The 19,800-nt window shown below is 39.4% G+C and overlaps 1 protein-coding gene across 4 annotated transcripts in view; it reads left to right on the forward strand.

Moving 5' to 3' along the window:
* The window catches only part of phkb (phosphorylase kinase, beta), a 114,015-nt gene that overhangs the window by 36,023 nt on the left and 58,192 nt on the right, over positions 1–19,800 (forward strand). For all 4 annotated transcript variants that reach the window (XM_024295238.1, XM_024295237.2, XM_024295236.2 and 1 more), the window contains 4 exons: positions 7,462–7,525; positions 12,009–12,104; positions 14,349–14,546; positions 18,829–18,886. In XM_024295238.1, coding sequence (XP_024151006.1) covers positions 7,462–7,525; positions 12,009–12,104; positions 14,349–14,546; positions 18,829–18,886 — 416 coding nt within the window. The remainder of the gene's footprint in view (positions 1–7,461; positions 7,526–12,008; positions 12,105–14,348; positions 14,547–18,828; positions 18,887–19,800) is intronic.

The raw sequence follows: 19,800 nt of genomic DNA on the forward strand, positions 1-19,800 counted from the left end.
AAAAACATCATGGCGCTCGAAATCATTGGCCGGAAGTCCTCGACCGGAACCACCATTTTAAGCTTTGGACTTTTTGGTGCTTTGACACGGATACTGCTGATTCACCGAGAAGAATCTGGATTTCTCCGGCTGTTTCTCTGGAGGTAAATTTCAGTTTGAACAATTGTTATTATTGAAAGAAATAAAACGATTAACGTTTTCTGTCCTGTGAATCTTCCAGAAAACATAAAAAAATATTCACAAGTGAGGACTGCAGTAGATGAGATGCAGCCAAGTCTAAATAATGTTTAGTTCTTCACTTTGTTACTTGAAAAGAGAAAAAAAACAACTTGCATTTGATCTGATCAGAACCGGATTACACATCTATGCAAAACTGTAAAATGAGGTAACTAAGTAGGGGTGGGGTTATACAAATTTGCTTCTCCTTTTCAAGAAATCAATCAAACTCTACCTGACTTTAGTTAATAATTCTGAAAATTGATGAACCAGATGTGACATACGGTAAGTGTGTTTTGTTTTTGTTTGTTTGTTTTCTTTTTTTTAATCAATGCATTTCATTATTTCTGTAATGAGTTTGAAATATTTGTGTCTTGTTCTGTTTTTTATAATCTATGCTTGAAATAAACCAATCAATCAATGAAGTCTTAGAAGTTTAAAATCTCCGACTTCCCTTTAAAAAAAAATCATTAGGGTAGCTTCACTGTTAAAAATAGGGAAATTAAGCAAACTTAGCGTTTCCATTGATTATCAAATTATTGAAATTGAATTTGCAATAACAAATTTGTCTAATGGAAACATGACAATTTCCAAAAAACTTGCGTTTGTCAAAAAATGTACTTGGAGGAATTAGTTTTATAGGCGTATTGACATTTTTTCTGTTTTTTTTGTAGATCTCAACAGCATCATGATAATTAAAAGACCACTAGGAGCGCTTTGAAAATAGATCAGAAGATGATAAAAATACATTTTCTAATATAAAACGAGCCAGTATTATCCTCAAAATGTAATATTTTGACTTCAGGTGGGAATCTACTCAATACTAAATGTGGTTTTCAGTGAGAGCTGTTGGAGAAAACCTCCTGGAGCCACCGTGTGAAATGCTTCTCATCAGCGTTAAGTTTGAAGCCTATTTGCCATCTCCTGAACGCTGGAATCAGCACAGCTTGGCAGCAGGCAAATAAGCACCATCGAGGGAACGGGTTCCGGCCCGGCGGTCTGAACGCCTAACTTGGATGAAGATAAGGATTCTGAAGCACATGTTCAAACAGCACAAGTGTTGTGAGCCAGTGCAGAGAGCTTTTGTTACTTCTACCTAACTGATTTATCATCCAAGGTCGAACTGGCCTGCCTCCCCTCCCTCCGTGTCTTGATAAAGATCCTCAATTTCTGCCGTGGCTTATCTCTGAGATGCATGTTTTTTTTTTCTTTTCCCTCAACAATCTGAAGCTATTGGCAGCAGCTCAGCAGGATATCCTTGAGGAAAGATAACAAACTCGACGTGAAGGAGTTGATGCTCGTCTTCCCCCCTCATGGCCATGCTTCGGATTTCCACAATTTGTGAACTACTTCATCCGTGCATTTGCGTAATTAAATCGACATGCCTTATGCAAATGCTGCCGTGTGGCGCTGACGTATTTAGGACGGTCCTGTGTAAACAAGATCTGTATAAATGATCAAATCCGGAAGTGGGTTCTACTCCCACGCCGCCGCTGGGCAGAAGAAGTCTCGGAGGAAACAAACTGGAAAGGGTTTTGGCAGTCTCCATTTGTCCACATCAAATCCAAGTTTTATTTACTTCTGATTCATGTCCACGTCGCGAGGGACGGACTGAGACTTTTTATGTAAAGCAGCATATCCAAGCTCATAAACATCAGGAAGTTCTGCAGCCCTAATGAGTCATAACATGAAAATTAGGATGTTAGGAGTTTATGAATATTTCATTTTGCAGCAGAACAAATTGGAGCCATCCAACCTGCAAAAAACTGTCTGTTATTATTACTGGAAATATTAACTTTCCATTGATTTGACTAAAAGAGGTTTAGTCACAGAGCATCTTCTTGAGCTTAATCTAGTTATTAAAAACTTTTCAAAAATCCTTAAGCTGCACCTTAAATCCTGTTCCATAGTAGATCTACTGGATCCATTTGACTGTTTGGTTTGACCTTTCATCTAATCTGATCTGTTGTCACTCCTGAAGCTCTTAAAAAGCTTTAATCACAACCGCCCATAATTACAGGTAGATACGGTTTATACAGTATTCTCTCCCTATTCGCCGGGGTTATGGACCAGAGATGCCCCGAATCCACAAATATCATCAAATAAGTCAGTGAGGCCGATTTCATCCACAGTAGACACCTGCTCTGGATGATAATTATCCTCCGCGACTGCATCTCTGGGAGCGGAGATTCACCTCAGCACCACAGCACCTGCTTTGGACGCAAAAGTTTCATACAAGCGTGTTGAGTTGTCTGAGTTTTTGACGAACCGTAAGAGTCACGGAACTGAAAAAAAATTCACAAATACATGAAACTGTGAATAAAGAAGCACAAATACGCTGGGGAACGCTGTAAATGGCGCAAAAACTTGGCAAACGTTTACAGTGCACGCAGGTGGTCTGCACAAAATAGCATGGTCGCACACCGCTCTGAGATCTTGCAGAGTAAAAAGATTCATGCATCAGGTCAGAGTGAACACTTATACAAGTCAGGGCAAAGTAGGTGATTCGAATTTGTCAGTTTTTTTAACCCACCCCCCAAATTCTTCAGACTGCCCACAGAGTCCATTAGTGCTGTTCAAGTGATAAGTGCACTTGTTGTGTGCAGTCTCACTGTTAGAAATAAGACGATCAGAGCGTAGTTTGTGTGGTAGTTTGGACACTTACTTATCATCTGCTCATCCCGTACTTACCCAGTCAGTAAGGAAACAGAACTTGTATCTTAATAAATACTAGAGTCTGGCACAAGGACACCAAACAAGAGCATCACACGTATTTTCCGGACAATCAGTTGCTCCGGAGTATAAGTCGCAGGAGCCAAAAAAAATGCATAATGAAGAAAAAAAAAACATATAAAAGTCGCTCCGGCGTCAAATTCGAGTTCACTGCCTCTTTTGACGTGCGTTAAATTTAAAGCTCAATACTTGTTCAAAAATGTGTTAATAAACTATATGCTCCCATTGCGGGTAGAGAAGCATCATTTAGCCTCATCGCTACATGATGAAGACTTTGACTGTATATCTCATTAATACACGGAGATACAGACGATTCAAAAGAGATAAAGACAAAATAAAAAATAATAATGTCTTCATGAAAATAAGTAAAACATAATAAAGTCCATGAGCAGAATGAGCAGATTCTGAGCAATGTTTGTTTTGTCTCGAACGGCACTTCTTCTGCGTTTCTGTCAGCAGACACCAGCAGATACTGACACACAAACCTACAGTGCTCTCTAGTGGTTGTTAGAGGGAAACAACTGCTATAAGTTGTAGGTGGGAAAATAATGAATATATGAGCCTATTTATGTCAACAAAAAAAAATCAAGTCGTACCCCTGGCAAATCTATGAAAAAAACAGCGACTTATAGCCTGGAAAATATGGTGTGTACAACTTACAAATTCTTCCCTTATCACACACAAAATGGTACATTCAGTTTTTATATCATCTCTTGATGTAGGTGCAAGACACATCCGTGCTCCACCTAACGCCTGGTTCACACCGTACGCGAAAGCGCCACGGACCTCCGCGGTCTTCTACGGTCCATTCGCACCGTGCAGCAATTGTTTCGGCATCTGGTCAATTTTTAACGCGATCGATCCTGGCGGGAAGTTACGCCAAGACATTTGAGAAAATCCGGTCAATTCTCTAAATATAACCAATTTTTCACAATAAAATACCGCGATCTTATTTTTGTATCTAAACAGACTGTAGAGATGAAAATAAGCTCACAAACACAACAAACAAAAAACAGACACACACGTTCACACACAGATATTGGGCCAACTGCAGACCGGGCGGGGATGGGGGTGTAGTTTTGGGGGTCTGATGACGGCAAAATAAAAAGCTCTGGATAACCACAGCTGTAGCGCCTGTCGCTGAAAAATAAGTGTCTTATGTGAACTGGAGGTTCAGCGCTGCCTGCACACTGCTTCGCAGCACTTCCGCATCCAGTGTGAACCAGGCATCAAATGTGGCTGTTAACGGTCGTAGAGAGGTCGAGGTTCAGGTCAACCCCCGCACAGGTGCACGTGACTGAGGCTAAAGCTCTTTGTTCTTGACTAATGTCAATGTGAACACAAGTATGTTTGAATGTTTATGCTAATTAAACTGTTTCACTTTTGCGATCAATAAGGAATTGTTTTATAGAAATAAGTAGAGCTTAGGTTGGACCAGTACAACCAATGACCACCTCATTGGTTGTACTGGTCCGACCAGACAGTCGACATGTTAAGTTAAAGTCTCGACTTTAAGATTACTTAAAGTACGGCATCATTTTGATGTTTGTATCAAAAAGTTTGTACTGCTTTTTTTGGCCAATTTTTATGATGTGTTACCATAGAAACTGGTATCTTGTGTCCATGAGGCAACAGTTTAACTTTGAGTGTCTGCAAAATGATTTGAAGTCCCCGCTGAGCTGAAAATGACTTCTACAGAGACGGAGAGAAAAACTGAAAGGAGTTTAAGCCTGTCTTCCTTTGAGTGTCATAGGAAAAGTTAAACCTGTTGCAAAGAAGATGATGGAAAAGCTTGTAGAGATGATGAACTGTCTGTTTAGATGACAAATGGAAATAAATCTACCTGAGTCTACCGGTTTCGATGCAAACAGAAAAGTCGTGAACTTCAAACTTTCATTTGGTAGGACATTATGTTTAACTCTAAAAGATTTATACTTGATAATAAGTCAAATTTGGGTATATAATCAAATCTATATAATGGAAAAAAATTATATAATTTTAATAAATAGCAGATGTTCTGGAAACTTCAGGTCCTGATGCTGCAAAAGCAGAAATGTTTCTGAAAAAGATCCAGAAGACCTGATGGACTGTGATTTGATCTTTTCCTTTTCACATGAATGCTTTCTAAAATCAACCTGTATCTGTTTCTCCAACACATTCTCATCCCGAACTCATCACATGTTGACGTCTTTTTACGGACCCTCTGCGTCAAAAACTGACATATTGGGTGTCGTCATTTTTTACATGCCGACTGTTGGTAAAATCATGACTCGGCCTGGATTTGAACTCATGAAGTTCCAGTCTCAGGGTGGACACTCTACCATAGGGCCACTGAACTGGTACAGGCCACTGAGCTGGAAACAACACATTCTCTTCCCCCAAGTCGTCACATATTGATGTTTGGTTGAGGACCCCTCCACGTCACTTTTTTAACGTTTTGGGTGTTCCCATCTCATCGTTTTTGGACGTGCTGGCTGTTCGTAAAATCAAGGATCCCCAACCCTTGGGACGCAGCACTGGACGCGTTACCAGACACGAACTGGTCACACGAACGGGTGTAGCCTTGTTAAAGAAACTATGTCCTAGAACAGGAGGGAGCAAACTTGCCCCGGGGGCCAAATATGGTCCGTTAAACTATTTAATCTGGCCAACCGAACTGACATAATTCACGTATCTCCCCATAGATGGCGGACTAAAATAAATCCACCCTTGTTCAGACGGAGTAAGTTATTCTACATTGATGTTGTGTTTTATCCCGTATTCATATGTGATTTCCAAGTAGGACAGTCATTTTTCCGATTATTCCAACACCACATGAACGCAACATTTTCCTGAGTTTGTCCCTGAGTGACATCAATCCATCGGTGAAAATGGCTCTAAATTTAGAATAAAAACCATAGTTTTGAAACAAAAACTCTAAAATGTTCAGTTTTTAAGTAATTTTCAAACAAATAAAATCTGATTCACCACAGAAGTGATGTGGCGGTCAAGCATAAAACCAAAATTTGTGACAGTCTTTAAAATGTGGAGCCAGGGGACTCAGGTCCAGAGTAGAGGGGTTACAGTGGTTGCTAGGGCTAATTACCATTACCTCACTTTACGTCTCATTTAAACTCAAGAAGCTGCACTCCAACCATGCTCTGATTTCATGTTGGCATGACCTTAACTGTTTAAGGGAGGAGTTAATTGGGAGATAAATCTGGCAATCATCAGGATAAAAAATTAATGTTTCCTTATGATAGAGACTCAGGGGAAGAAGATGAGGGGGAAACAGAAGTGGTCCTACAATTGAGCCCTGTGGGACCCCAAAAGACAGTGGATCAGTGTCCGAAGTAAATTTAGAAAGACTCGCGCTCGGTTTGGTCTGCCAGTTATGGTTTGAACCAGTTGAGCGCGGCATAACCAATCAAGATTAAAGCTTGTTTTTGTCCAGATCTGTGTTATTGCTTTCTTTTATGAGCTGAATTACCAAAACACGCCACAAATCTGCTCCTGGTCCGGCCCTTCTATCAAATTTTAGAGCTTCTTGTGGCCCACGAGTAAGAAAGTTTGTCCATCTCTGTCCTAGAAAATGACCAAGGCTTTTTGATTTTGCCTAATAACTGCATAATCAGAATTAAAAATAGATCAAAAGGTTATCAGAGTTTTTACTTAATAAATACTAGAAGTTTATTAAAAGCTGACATCAATGGGTGCACCACCTTCTATATTACATTACATTACTGTGATGTATTAGGAAAAAGAAGTTTCCTTCTGGCACTTCTCTGGCTCACAGTATGTTTTCTGTCGTTCAGCGACACATTTCCCTTCTTCTTTTCTTCCCTTCTTCTCTTCTTTTCAAGGGAAATCTTGGCAGGCTGGAGGGGGAAACATGACGGTGAAATTGATTCACTTTGTATCTGCATTGCAATCACAATAGCCAGCCACTGTGAAATTTACTCCGTCTCTTTTATTTTCCCTTTGTAAGAGCTCCATTATAAACACTGCAGCACAATCTTGGGAACCTCCAGTTTTATTGAATCCTAATGGCCACTATTTAAGATCAGAATGTGATTCTAAATGGCTTTCTTGCAAAAGAGGGGAAGATATACCTCTGATTTTAGGCGTTTCCTCTTTTTTTAATCACTTTAGATGCTTTCTGCAGGGAAATTAGCTTTTTAGGCTCAGTTTATTGCTGTAATTCATAAGTGTCTTATATTCAGGGAAGCGGGAAATCTTTAGAGGGTCAGTTTTTGCCGTCTGTTCCCCTTTGCTCCCCTCTGATTGCTCATTTGTATCTGCTCTCTGACTCTAGCCGCTATCTGGTATCTGTCTTCCGAGCTGTCTGAAACCATGGTAACCGTGGAGGCAGAATGAATGACTGTTTCCCCTCACTGTCACTGCTCCCCTATGAGGCATTCGGCTGAAAAAAAAAACCCCACAAAAAAAGTGTTGGTTTAACTTCCATGACATGGGTCCTGTGATACATGGAAGTCGCTGACACTCCCTGGTGGTGTGTGCTTCTCTTTGCAGCTCAGTGGGCCTCGCTAAAGCCGCTCTGGAGGCCATCAATGGCTTCAACCTGTTCGGAAACCAGGTATGTGAAATGCCCTTCATTCATTTCTAAGTACAGTTGGACAAAAAAGTATTCAGTCAGCCACCAATTGTGCAAATTCTCCCACTGAAAAAGATGAGAGAGGCTTGCAATTTTCATCATAGGAATACCTAAACTATGAGAGACATAATTAGAAAAAAAAATCAGAAATCACATTGTTTGATTTATGCAAATTATGGTGGAAATTAAGTGTTTGGTCAAATATGAACAAGCAAGATTTCTGGCTCTTCTTCTGCAAGAGAATCCTCTGTCCTCCACTCCTTACCGGTATTAATAACACCTGTATAACTCTTTATCCATATAAAACACACCTGTCCACTACCTCAAACAGCCACACTCCAAACTCCACTATGGCCAAGACCAAAGAGCTGTCTAAGGACACCAGAAACAAAACTGTTGACCGGCACCAGGCTGGGATTACTGAATCTGTAATAGATAAGCAGCTTGGTGTGAAGTAATCAAGAATTATTAGGAAATGGAAGACATCCAAGACCACTGATGATCTCGCTCCATCTGGGGCTCCCCACAAGATCTCACCCCGATGATCACAAGAACGGTGAGCAAAAACCACACAGGGGGATCTAGTGAACGACCTGCAGAGAGCTGAGACCAAAGTAACAACGACTACCATCAGTAACACACTACAAACCTTTCAGTGCCAGACGTGTCCCCCTGCCAAAGCCAGTACATGTGCAGGCCCATCTAAAGTTTGCTAGAGAGCCTTTGGATGATCCAGAAGAGGATTGGGAGAGTGAAACCAAAATATAACTTTTTGGTTAGAACTCTACTGTTTGTAGGAGAAAGAAGAACACCATACCTACTGTAAAACATGGGGGTGGAAGCATCATGCTGTTTTTCAGCATGACGACTGATCTGTGTGAAGGAAAGAATGAATGGGGTCAGATATGGTCAACTTCCTTCAATCAGCAGGAGCTTTGAGGATGAACCGTGGCTGGGTCTTTCAGCATGATCCCAAACACAGTGATGGGTAACGGAAGGAGCGGCTTCGTAAGAAGTATTTCATAGTCTTGAAGTGTCCTAGCCAATTTCCAGATCTCAACACAATAGAAAATCTTTGGAGGGAGTTGGAAGTCTGTGTTCCCTGAAACATCACTGCTCTAGAGGAGATCTGCATGGAGGAATGGACCAAAATATCAGCAACAGTTTGTTAAAACCTTGTAAGGACTTACAGAAAACGTTTGCTGTCATTGCTAACAAATGGTATAGAACAAAGTATGAGGTGAACTTCTGTTATTGACCAAATACTTCTTTTTCACCATAATTTGGAAATAAATTATTTAAAAATCAGACAATGTGACTTTCTGGGTTTTTGTGGGAGAAGTTGCACAATTGGTGGCTGACTAAATACATGTTTCCAATTTGTTTTCCTAAGTTTTATGTGACAGAAGATCCCACTAATGAGAGGAAATGCACGTTAATTCCAAGTCCACATTTCAACAGAATCTAAAATGTTTGTGCTTTCAGAATAGTTTCTCTCTGTTTTCTGTTTCCCTTTTACTAGAAATGTTTACTCTGAAAGGGTTAAAAGATGAATCTCCGCCCTTGGAAGCTGACTTATCCATCTGGAGTGTTTATGTTGTTGTTGTTCTGATGGGGGAGTGTTGCTCTTCTGGACACCAGTAAAAATTGAGGGTAAACTGTTCCTGAAGATGAATCTTGCGTTCCAGCTTGTTCGCAGAAAGGATTTATAGCGGCGGCTGCTTTATGATCCATGCGGTGTGAAGCCTCCGCGCGTGTAGCTGTGTGCACATCAGCACGTCTCTTGTTCCTATCAGGGAATGATAGCACACCAGGCCTTCAAGTTTCTTATTAATGATTCCTATCAAAACTCCCAGCTGACTCTCATCTGTCCTTACAGCGCCTTACAGATGAGCTTTTTTTCACTTTTGCTAAAGTTTTGATTTTTTTTTTCTGAGATATCAGCCTTTTTTCTATGTGAACTGGACAGATAAAGCTGAGCCGGGTGACTGAACCTTTAAGTCACTCATTGAATTCTTAGAGCCTAACCGGACCATCATCTTTGATTGTCAAAATCATAGCAGACTTTCAGAAATGTGCTGTTAAGTCTTAAAAATGGGATATTTTCTGATGTATTATCTGTTCTAGAAGTAGGACACGGATTCTGTCTGCCGGATTTCCTCACACAGGTCAAACGAAGTTGGGAAGTCCTGACATCTTCCTTTAAATTTCAACCTTGAATGTTGAACCGTCAGATTTACAGGAGGGTCTAAGGCCGTTCACGCCGGTGAAATAACTAAGCCAGACCAGAACCGAACTTGAGAGGGATCAGTCAATCATAAAAGCAATTTTAAAAGGAGCAGGGAGGCAGTGGAGGGAGGACAGGACTGCTGTGATGTGGAACCCAGAGGAGATGATACATAGATTCCTTATTTCCAGATCAGTCTAAGAGTGGAATGAGTCACGACTGAAATATATTTATGATGTTAGGAGGAAAACACTAGAACAGCCACATATCTGCACATACTGTGGAGTAAAGCAAGTATTTGGGTGACAAAAGACCTAAGCTTTTCTGGTCTTGGTGGAGAGGTTGTATCCTGACTGCTTAAGGGAATAGACACGTGTCGTTTATGCAGATAGGCCAAACAGGAACTTTTAAACAGATATTAAGTAGAGGATAGAAGAGCTTTCGGGTGTATTCAAACAGGAAAAGTCAATTGGTCTGGAGCAACGCAGCTTAATTTGATCCGAATAGAGTCCTGAACCTTACGTTTGGTCTGTATTCAGACTGCCATCAACTGGACATTTCTGCTCTGAACCAAAGCTTGTAAACAAAACCATGTGACTAAAGATCTCTTCAGTCATTGGCCAGGAATTACTAGGGTGGAGCAAAACAATGAGAGAAAGAATAATGGAAGTCCTACACTTTAGAATCCTTGTTGGGATAGTTCACTCACTCAAACTTTATATGTCGCAGACCAGTTTTGAACGTCTGTATCAACGTAAGGTACAACTGTGACGAAGAGGCGGAGACAGTAGGATCCATGTGCAAACAGTTTAATAGGACAGAGCAAGGGTAAGACAAAAACAGTGTCAAAAGGCTGACAAAAGTCCAAACGCAGAGGAGCGAGTAAACAGGCGTGGGTCAAAAAACATGGAGAATCAAACTGTGGAAACCTGCTCAGATTGACGGGTAAACACAATCAAGACTTCACACTGAAGTTGAAGCTGGAGTGAGTATGAATGTTGGTGGTTCTGATGAGGATGATCAGGTGTGCATGGAGAAGATTGAAGCGGTGGCTGATGGGAGTTGTAGTGAGGAAGGTGCTGAAGATGTTTAGTTGTCCCTCTGGTGGTCGGAGGAGGACGTGGCTGAGTGAGTCCTAACAACAACATTTTTACTGCTACTTTGGTACGATGGAGACACGCTGCAAGACTGAGGGGGTGACAGCTATAAGGTATTTACAGACTGTCGGAAAAACAGCGTAAGAAGAAACAAATCTCACGTTAAAATTTGTTCTGATGAGCCTGCTTTCATGATTCATAAAATTGAACGTATTTAAGAAAATAAATCTGTTTAAAAATTTGAATTAAGAGAAAAAAAATTGACTTTAAAATAAACCATCTTAAGTCGGGTTTCTTTGAAAACAGTTCAGTTACATTTTATATGCTGAAAAGATTTTGATTCAAGAGTAGAATAATAGTCCATAAATCATCTTTAGGGAATTTGAATTCAAGCTAAATTTTCAGATATTTTTTATGGGTTATTTTGTATTTTTCACATTATTTTGAGTTTAACTTTTCCAATAAGAGACACTGAAACTCTTTTTTTCTAGTTTAATCTTCTCCCCTCAGTTCCTATAGGTGTCTGTGGTTTACTTGAATGCAGTATTTTGCTGTAGCAGCAGAAAGGTTTCTCTAAAAGGACGCTTGTCACACAGCTGCCTGCGTCCAGAAATCCTCTGAACTATGCAAATTCCTGAAGGGAAGCTTGCTGATTTGACTAAAAGCTCCGAGTTGTTTTAGGGGAAAAACAGACTGTAGTCATATCCATGCATTATGCACAAGACTTGCATTAGAAAGTGCTTTGCAGGTTGCAGACGGTGTGAGTTTTATGTAAGCACTTTCTGATGGGCCCAGAACAGGTTTGATCAGTTCTTGGACTCAGTAAAAGCTTAAGTGCTCTTGATGGACAAACTGCATTACGGCTGCAGCAATTCATTTTAGTCAATTGAGACTTTTTGAAGTGGACGAATAACGACCGAACTCGCTGCTGCTTAAGCACTCCGCCGCTGTACTTTAGGGAAAGTGTGAAAGCCAAAAATACCAGCTCGGCGCTAGAGTGGAGAGGAGTTTTGACTGGAGGAGGCGGGTCATTTCAATCTATTTCGGATAAATGCAGAGTGACTTGTCATGTGTGAACGCTTGTGGGTGCGCACGTGTGTCCGCTTTAGCGGGGATTGTGACTCTGCGTGTCGCTCTGCAGGGCTGCTCGTGGTCTGTGATATTTGTGGATCTGGATGCCCACAACAGGAACAGACAAACCCTCTGCTCCCTGCTGCCCCGGGAGTCACGCTCACATGTGAGTACACACTATTGATCCCAAACCGGCCAACAGCAACGACACGCAAAATATTTCTGCCCAACGCAAGTACCCGTGGGATGAAAGGAGTCACAAGGCATCTTCTCCTTTTACTTTGTTTTATTTTAGAAATTCTCTCAACATGGGAACTCAAACTCATAGTATGAACAAATAAGTAAATTGATAAATAGATATTTATGCAAATGTGTGGTGATGATGTGGACCACAGATCAGTTTTTTTGCCTCAAATTAGGTAGAATTTTGAGTTCTGTAGAAGTTTGAAAAGCTATCAAGTCGATTGTTTAAGAAGAATTACAAAGAGTGGAACAAAAGTTCTGCCCAGTCGTGTGAAAGCTCATTGGCAGCTATCACAAATGCTGATTGTGTTTTTTTTGTTGCCAGCATTGACAGGGCCAGTTATTAGATTTAGAATATTATTTCACTTGGCAAAAGCAGAGTCAGACTTTTTATTTACTCCTCAGTCCTCATTCAAAATCTGTATTTTCTCATGTAATATTTGAATCATGATACAATCTGTTCATTTCATCGACAGAGCTGCAAATCCTTTTCCCAGCACTAGTAAACCTGAATCAACAGTTGCTTTAGTAATCTCTTTATTTTTAAATTGAACATGTTTTCTTTTGTGATATAAAGCAGCGGCAGCAGAGAATGTCCTCTTTGCAGAATCACAGGCAAACACACACAAATGTTGAAGGTTAATTACACATTTTAAACCACTAGTTAACGTCCGTGTGTCAGAGGACAGAGTTTTTAGCTCCCAAAGCACCAATAAAAGCGGTAAAAGTGAGAAGATCATGGAGGTTAAAGCTGCAAAGAAAAAAGAAAAAAAAAGAAAGAAGTGGAAAGAAAGGGTCGGGGCTAAACTGCTCCTTCATGAGATGCTCCATCCATTTCTGAACGCGTTTTACATGCTGCCGTAGTTTAACCCAGGTACACTATTAGTATTCTTTATCTGTACCAATGCAAAGCCTTAGTCACAACTACCTTCACGGATGGATACAGACAGTTTAAAAGTGAAAATTGGGCAAACCTCTACAAAAGGTTGTAGACCGCTTGGTGAGCTTGTAGAGCATATGTGTCAAAGTCAAGGCCCGGGGGCCAGATCCGGCCCTCCAGGTAATTATATCGGCCCTCCAGATCATTTTATCTTATTGTTATTAATGACCCCATGTTGCCTTGAACTGATTTCTAATTTTTAAATAATTTAATTGAGGTAATTTTAAATTTTTTTTGGAGAGTAAAATATTGAAAGTTATTTAAGGTTTAAGTTGATTTCATATTCATAATTATTATGTTAATTATGTTAAGTTACGGTTTTAAAGTTTTAAAAATTGCCATTCTGCTAGCTTTTTGGACTAATTTCCCATTTACTAAAATTTTTTAGCCTATTTGGGAGTTTAGCTAAAATTTCAGCTGCATGCTAGCTGTTTTGGCTAATTTAGGCATTTTTTTTTGCTTTTTTTTTGCTCTTTTGGAGTTAGGCAAATATTTACACGTTTTTTTTTTTCATTTTTTGAAGGTATTTTGAAGTTTAGCTATTTTTTCAACTACATGCTAGCTGTTTTGGCCAACCTAAGTTTTTTTTTTATTTATTTAGTTTTTTTTTGGCTAATTTGGCATTTTGCTAATATTTTAGTTGGCTATCAGCTTCAGTGATTTCAGCTTCATCATTTTCAGCGGCCAAATTCAGCTTACAGCATTCACACTAGCTTTATTGCATGTAATGCTATATATCTAGTTTTCATAATTATTGTTAAAAAGTTACTGTTCAAAGTTTTAAAAATGTATTTTTAGTGTGTTCAATAAATGTTTATCCCGTTCGGCCTGCGTCCTAAGGTGTGTTTTGGATTTTGGCCCCTTGTGTGATTGAGTTTGACACCCCTGCTGTAGAGCAAAAATGTTCATGCACATTTTTTTCTAATAAGAGATAGGTCGTAGCGAACACTGACGCAACATGGGAAGGGTAAGTAAGGGGGAAGTAGGTAGTAGAGTTACAGATTTTTCATTCTTTTTCAACCTTCCAAATCCTGCAGGGAATCAGTTAGTGCTCCTGTCATTCATCCTGATTGTTAAAAATTGGTAAATGTGGCTCTGGAGCTGCAGGTTGCAGACCCCTGGATTAGGTCAACCCGCTGTAAGAGAGTTTAAACCCATTTTACTTCCTAAAACTCTTCAGTGTTTTGATCATGCCAACAGTTGTGTTACTGAACCTGCTCTCTACAGAACACCGATGCGGCCCTGCTGCCCACCATCAGCTACCCCGCCTTCGCAGTGGACGATGACGCGCTCTACAGTCAGACGCTCGACAAGATCGTCCGGAAGCTGCGAGGCAAATACGGCTTCAAGCGCTTCCTCCGCGATGGCTACCGAACTGCAAACGAGGACAAGAACCGCCGATACTACAAACCGGCTGAAATGAAGGTTTGTGTTGATGATTAGGACCCTGGCTCAGACAATGGCGGGATTGTTTTTGGTGCTTTTTACACTTGAGTGGTCCCCATTTGAAGAATGATTGAACAAACAGGGATAGTTGTAATGATCACATTGCAAGACTTTTGGGAGTCTGAACTTTAGCAGATTTTTAAAGGGTATATACCATGTTTTTTTTTAATATATTTTTTTTACCAATAAACAGAGAAGATATGTTCTTGTTGAACATTATTTTGAGTTTGAATCACTTTTGCATAAAGTGGTGAGACCAGCCATGTTGTTTGGAGAAACAGTGGGACTGAAGAAAAGACAGGAAGCAGAGCTGGAGGTAGCAGAGATGAAGATGCTGAGGTTCTCTTTGGGAGTGACCAGGATGGATAGGATCAGGAATGAATACATCAGAGGGACAGCACATGTTAGAGGTTTTGGAGATAAAGTCAGAGAGGCCAGACTGAGATGGTTTGGATATGTTTAGAGGAGAGACAGTGAATATATTGGTAGAAGGATGCTGAGTCTAGAGCTGCCAGGAAAGAGGTCTAGAGGAAGACCAAAGAGGAGGTTTATGGATGCAGTGAATGAAGACATGAAGGTGGCTGGTGTTAGAGTGGAGGATGCTGAAGACAGGCTTAGATGGAGGAAACTGATTCGCTGTGGCGAAAAGCTGAAAGGAAAAGGAAAAGAACCACTTTTGCATAAAGATAAAGGAATCATCAAGAATCTGATTTCAATACGATGCTTTTCTTACATCTTTCAGAGTAAACTATATCAATATATATGATCATATGTTACCTAAAACAAATTGCTCAAATAATGAGTTTTTAACCTGGCTGAAAATTAGAGGCCTCAATCTCTGAGGCTCCGCCTTTTGCTGCTTGTGGGTGCCGCCCATTTCATGACATCATCGTAGAGCCAGCCACAGCATTGTGCCAGCAGACACAAACAAAATCTGAATTTTTGTAACTGGTTGTAGCGTTGGACGGGCTAGGGGCTGAGCTAGCAGCTAATCGCCACTAGCTGACCAGTGAAGTTAGCGGCTAATCTCAGCTAGCTGAGTGGGGAAATTAACGTGTGAGCACAGCTAGCTCAGCTGCCAAGTTAGCAGCTGATCACCAACCTATTTTGGAGGAGAAGTGATCAAAAAAGGACTTCTGTGAAGTTATTTCTTGTTTACTTTAACTCCATAGTTCTCTTTTGCCTATTAGACTGAGTATCTTCAGCTTTTAGGTTATATTCACTGATTGAAAGGTTTTGGTTTGATGCTTGTGAGGATTATCTGCAGATTTAGAGGACGATGTGATTATTGAAAAACATGGAGGCTTTAGAAGGAGACATTTTTTTTATTCAGAACTCAGCAATCCCACCTGCATATGACTCCTAATCTGAGCGCACATTTCCGCGTTGGTATGTGAACTCATGCATACATGCATATGAGAATGACTGTGCATTCATTGTCCTTTTGTAAATCCCCCATGATATGCAATGGAATGACATTAAGGCATAACAAACCGCTCACTGGGGGGAATCAGATGTTGGACCCTTAATGCTGAAAATGCTGTTTCTCCAGCTTTAGAAACAACCTTCATGAATTAATGAGCTCAGAGAGAAAGTCAGACACTGGAGTTGCTTTTTTAAAAAAATGGTTTCAGTTGAATTACAAAGCGCCGATTCACAGCCAAGGTTATTTCGAAGTGCAAGAAAAGAAAAGGAAAAAACTTCAAGCAAAATAAAATTTAAATTTCTATAAATCATCTTAAATTATGCCAATACTTACAAACTAACTGTAACATAAAAAATACCATTAAATATTTTTAGCATAGAAAAGGAGACAAAGGATTCCCTATAAATGGAAGACTTGGAAGAAACCTGCAGCAGAACCAGTGAAGGTGAGGATCTGCTGGGACCGGAAATGGACAACAGAGACAGACCTGCACAAAAACACTAACATCTGTTATAAGACAAGAAAGAAGAAAGTTAGTTAAATTTTGAAAAAACAGTTAGCATTGTGCTAAAATATTAGCTAAACTTCAAATTTGCTGAAAGAGCTTAAAAATGTCCAATTTTGACCAAACAGCTAGCGTACTCTGTCCCAGAGGGAAGCAACATCATAAAACAACCAGGACTAAGTAACAAACTAGAATGGGCGGGGCCTGTCTAACGAATTTAAGACTAGTCTAATTTTGATTTAACAGTTAGCTTAATGCTAAAAAAAATACTGTAGATAAACTCCAAATTTGCCTGAAGAGTTTAAAACAAGTCTAATTTTGACGAAACAGCTAGCAAAATGCTAAAATAGCTAGCTAAACTCCAAATTTGCTAAAAAACATGAAAAAAAGTTCAATTTTGCCAAAACAGCTAGTATAATGCTAACATATTAGCTAACTCCAAATTTGTCTGAAGAATTTAAAACAAGTCTAATTTTGATTAAACAATTTTGTTCTGAATTTTGATCTCAGCTTTACCTGATTTAGCCTAATGCTAAAAAATCAGGTAACCTCCAGATTTAGAGTTTAAAACAAGTCTAGTTTGACAAAACAGCTAATAAAATGCAAAAATAGCTAGCTAAACTCCGAATTTGCAAAAAAAAAAGAAAAAAATAATAATTTTGACAAAACAGCTTGCAAAATCCTAAAATATTAGCTAAACTCAAAATTTACACACACACAAAAAAAACTGGATAAAAGTTTAATTTTGACAAAACAGCTAGCATAATGCTAAAATATTAGCTAAACTAAAAATTTACTTAAAAAAACTGGAAAAAAGTTTTATTTTGCCAAAACATTTAGTATAATGCTAAAATATTAGCTAAACTCAAAATTAGCTCAAAAACTGTAAAAAAAAAAAAAAAAAAGTTTAAATTAGCCAAAGATAGCTAGCATGTTCAGGACATTCCTGCTTGTACTTTTGGTATTTATGTCTTTTTAAAATTTTACAAGAATTTCTTCAAATGCTTTGCGCGCTTTTTGCAACATTAAGTCCTTTAGCAGCTTTAGCATTTTTCCTTAGCAATTTAGCTTTAGCATTTTAGAAAATCCCTTCAGGAATTTCTTATAATTTCTTCAGTATCTTCAGCAAACACCTTCAGCACAAATGTACTGTAGAAACAAATGGATTCACATACAGAATGAAGATATTCTCTTCCTCAGTAGAGCTTCATCACTTTTGCCAATAATAAAGCACTCGTCTTCATCGATTGTGACTGAAAGGTGGCACTGAAATCAATTAACGCATACAGAAATGAAAAAAATTGACTATAAATTAACCTGCTTGTTATGCCAAAGTGGCTCCTTATTAGGTACCAACTCTGAACTACTTTGCAATTAGCTTCGTTTAATCCTGCAGCTAATAGGATACCGGGACTCCAAGGCGAAGAATTTTCCAGCAGAATTTAACGCTGCAGCTCCTCCGGGCTCCGAGCCCACAGTTTGTTACGGAAGCCAGTCGTCTTCCGTGAAGCCGCGGCCGGCCCCGCTGTCATCCGCTAATGGAATGATATTTGCATTAGCAGAAAGACGGAGTAGAATGAGCTTACATTGAGCCTGGCGGGGTTGAATTAGAGGATGGTAATCCGGCCGTCCCTGCAGACGACATGGACTGAAGTTGTTGTTGGTGTTTAAGAGGGAATTGAGAGCAGAGCGGCCGCCGGCGCTCCCCGTCCGCTCTCCATTGACGGGAGCGGTGGCGGCCTGTGTGACAGGCAGTTTTACCAATCAGTCAAGCTGCTCAAGCACGAAACACGAGGGAGCTGTGCATGTTTACAGCTTTAAAGGGCAGAAAAGCACAGGCCTCATTGAGTGACTGCCTCAGCCTCTCACCGCCTCCCTCTCCGCTAAATACACCAACACTTTTCACGCTTACTTTCCATCATTTTGATCCTTTGATCTGACTGATTCAGCAGTTTCTGCCTCACCTGAAGGGATACTCTCTGAACCTCAACATGGAGACATAAAGCTTCAAAGATGATGTTTTGTTGTTTAAATTTTGTCTTAGATGGAGCACAAATACAATTTCTTTTGACAAATGTTCTTTTTACAGTCTGATCATTTCTGAAAGGAGGGGAATTTTTCTCCAAACGGTTTCAATTTACAAAAAGCTATTTTGATTTAACAAAATAAGATGCAAGTATTATGTTTTCAGCCCCACAATTTCTCTAATTCTCTTAACTCTCTGAACTTTTAAGGGTTAAACAGAGAGTTTCAAAAACAAAACTGCTGCTTTAACCTTTGTTTGCAAAAGATAAGACTTCTTACTGTCTTCTTCTTCTTTCTTTTTCCAGCTCTTCGATGGCATCGAGTGCGAGTTTCCCATATTTTTCATCTACATGATGATTGATGGTAAGCTTCCTCCTGCAAATATTAGCATATATCCTGGAAAACAAAAATATATTTATTAGAAGAAGAAAAAAAACAAAACAGAGAACGTCTCTGCGTCAGAATTTTTCAACACAACACATTAACACATAATAACAATTCTATTTTTATCCTTTTTTGAGTTACTGCTGAACTTGATCAGAAGGTTGAGAAAAAAAATTAAAAGACAAACAAAATTTCTTTCTATCTGAATCTTCGTGTTTTTTTATTGGTTTTGTTGATTCTGATCTCCTGTTCTAAATAAAGGTATAAATGGTGGTGATTTGATACAAATAATTTCAATTTTCACCCATCGAGTAAATAGACATACACAAGGCAATAAACATTATATTAAAAAGTAAGAATCGTGGTTCGAATCGTGAATCATTGAGCTTGATCCGTGAATCGAATCGGATCGCCACCCAAGTAATGATCCACAGGCCTACCGCTGTGCCATCTAGTGGATGGTAAAAGTATTGTAAGTTTAAAATCCCTTTTAACACTGACTGTCTCCATATAGCAAATATTGAGGGAATGTTGACGGTTTAAAAATATGAAATAAAAACATTAAAAAATGATCTGAGAGTATGGGGTTATGAGAAAGGACATTCAGCTGGCTAATCTCAACTCCATGAGTTAAAACAAGGTCCAGGGTGTGCTTGTGACAGTAAAGCTGCAAATGCTTTTCCAAGACAGTCACTAGAATCATCAATATGAATATTAAAATCTCCTGTTATTATGATTTTGTCAGAATCTAAAATAATGTTTGATAAAAATTCAGAAAACTCAGATAAAAATTCTGAATACGGGCCGGGAGGGCGATAAATAATTATAAATAAAACTGCTGTTTGAGTCTTTCTGTTTGGGTGATTTATAGACAGTACAATGCTCTCAAAGGA

Source organism: Oryzias melastigma, linkage group LG3 (assembly GCF_002922805.2).
Source record: "Oryzias melastigma strain HK-1 linkage group LG3, ASM292280v2, whole genome shotgun sequence".
NCBI classification, from domain to species: Eukaryota; Metazoa; Chordata; class Actinopteri; order Beloniformes; family Adrianichthyidae; genus Oryzias; species Oryzias melastigma.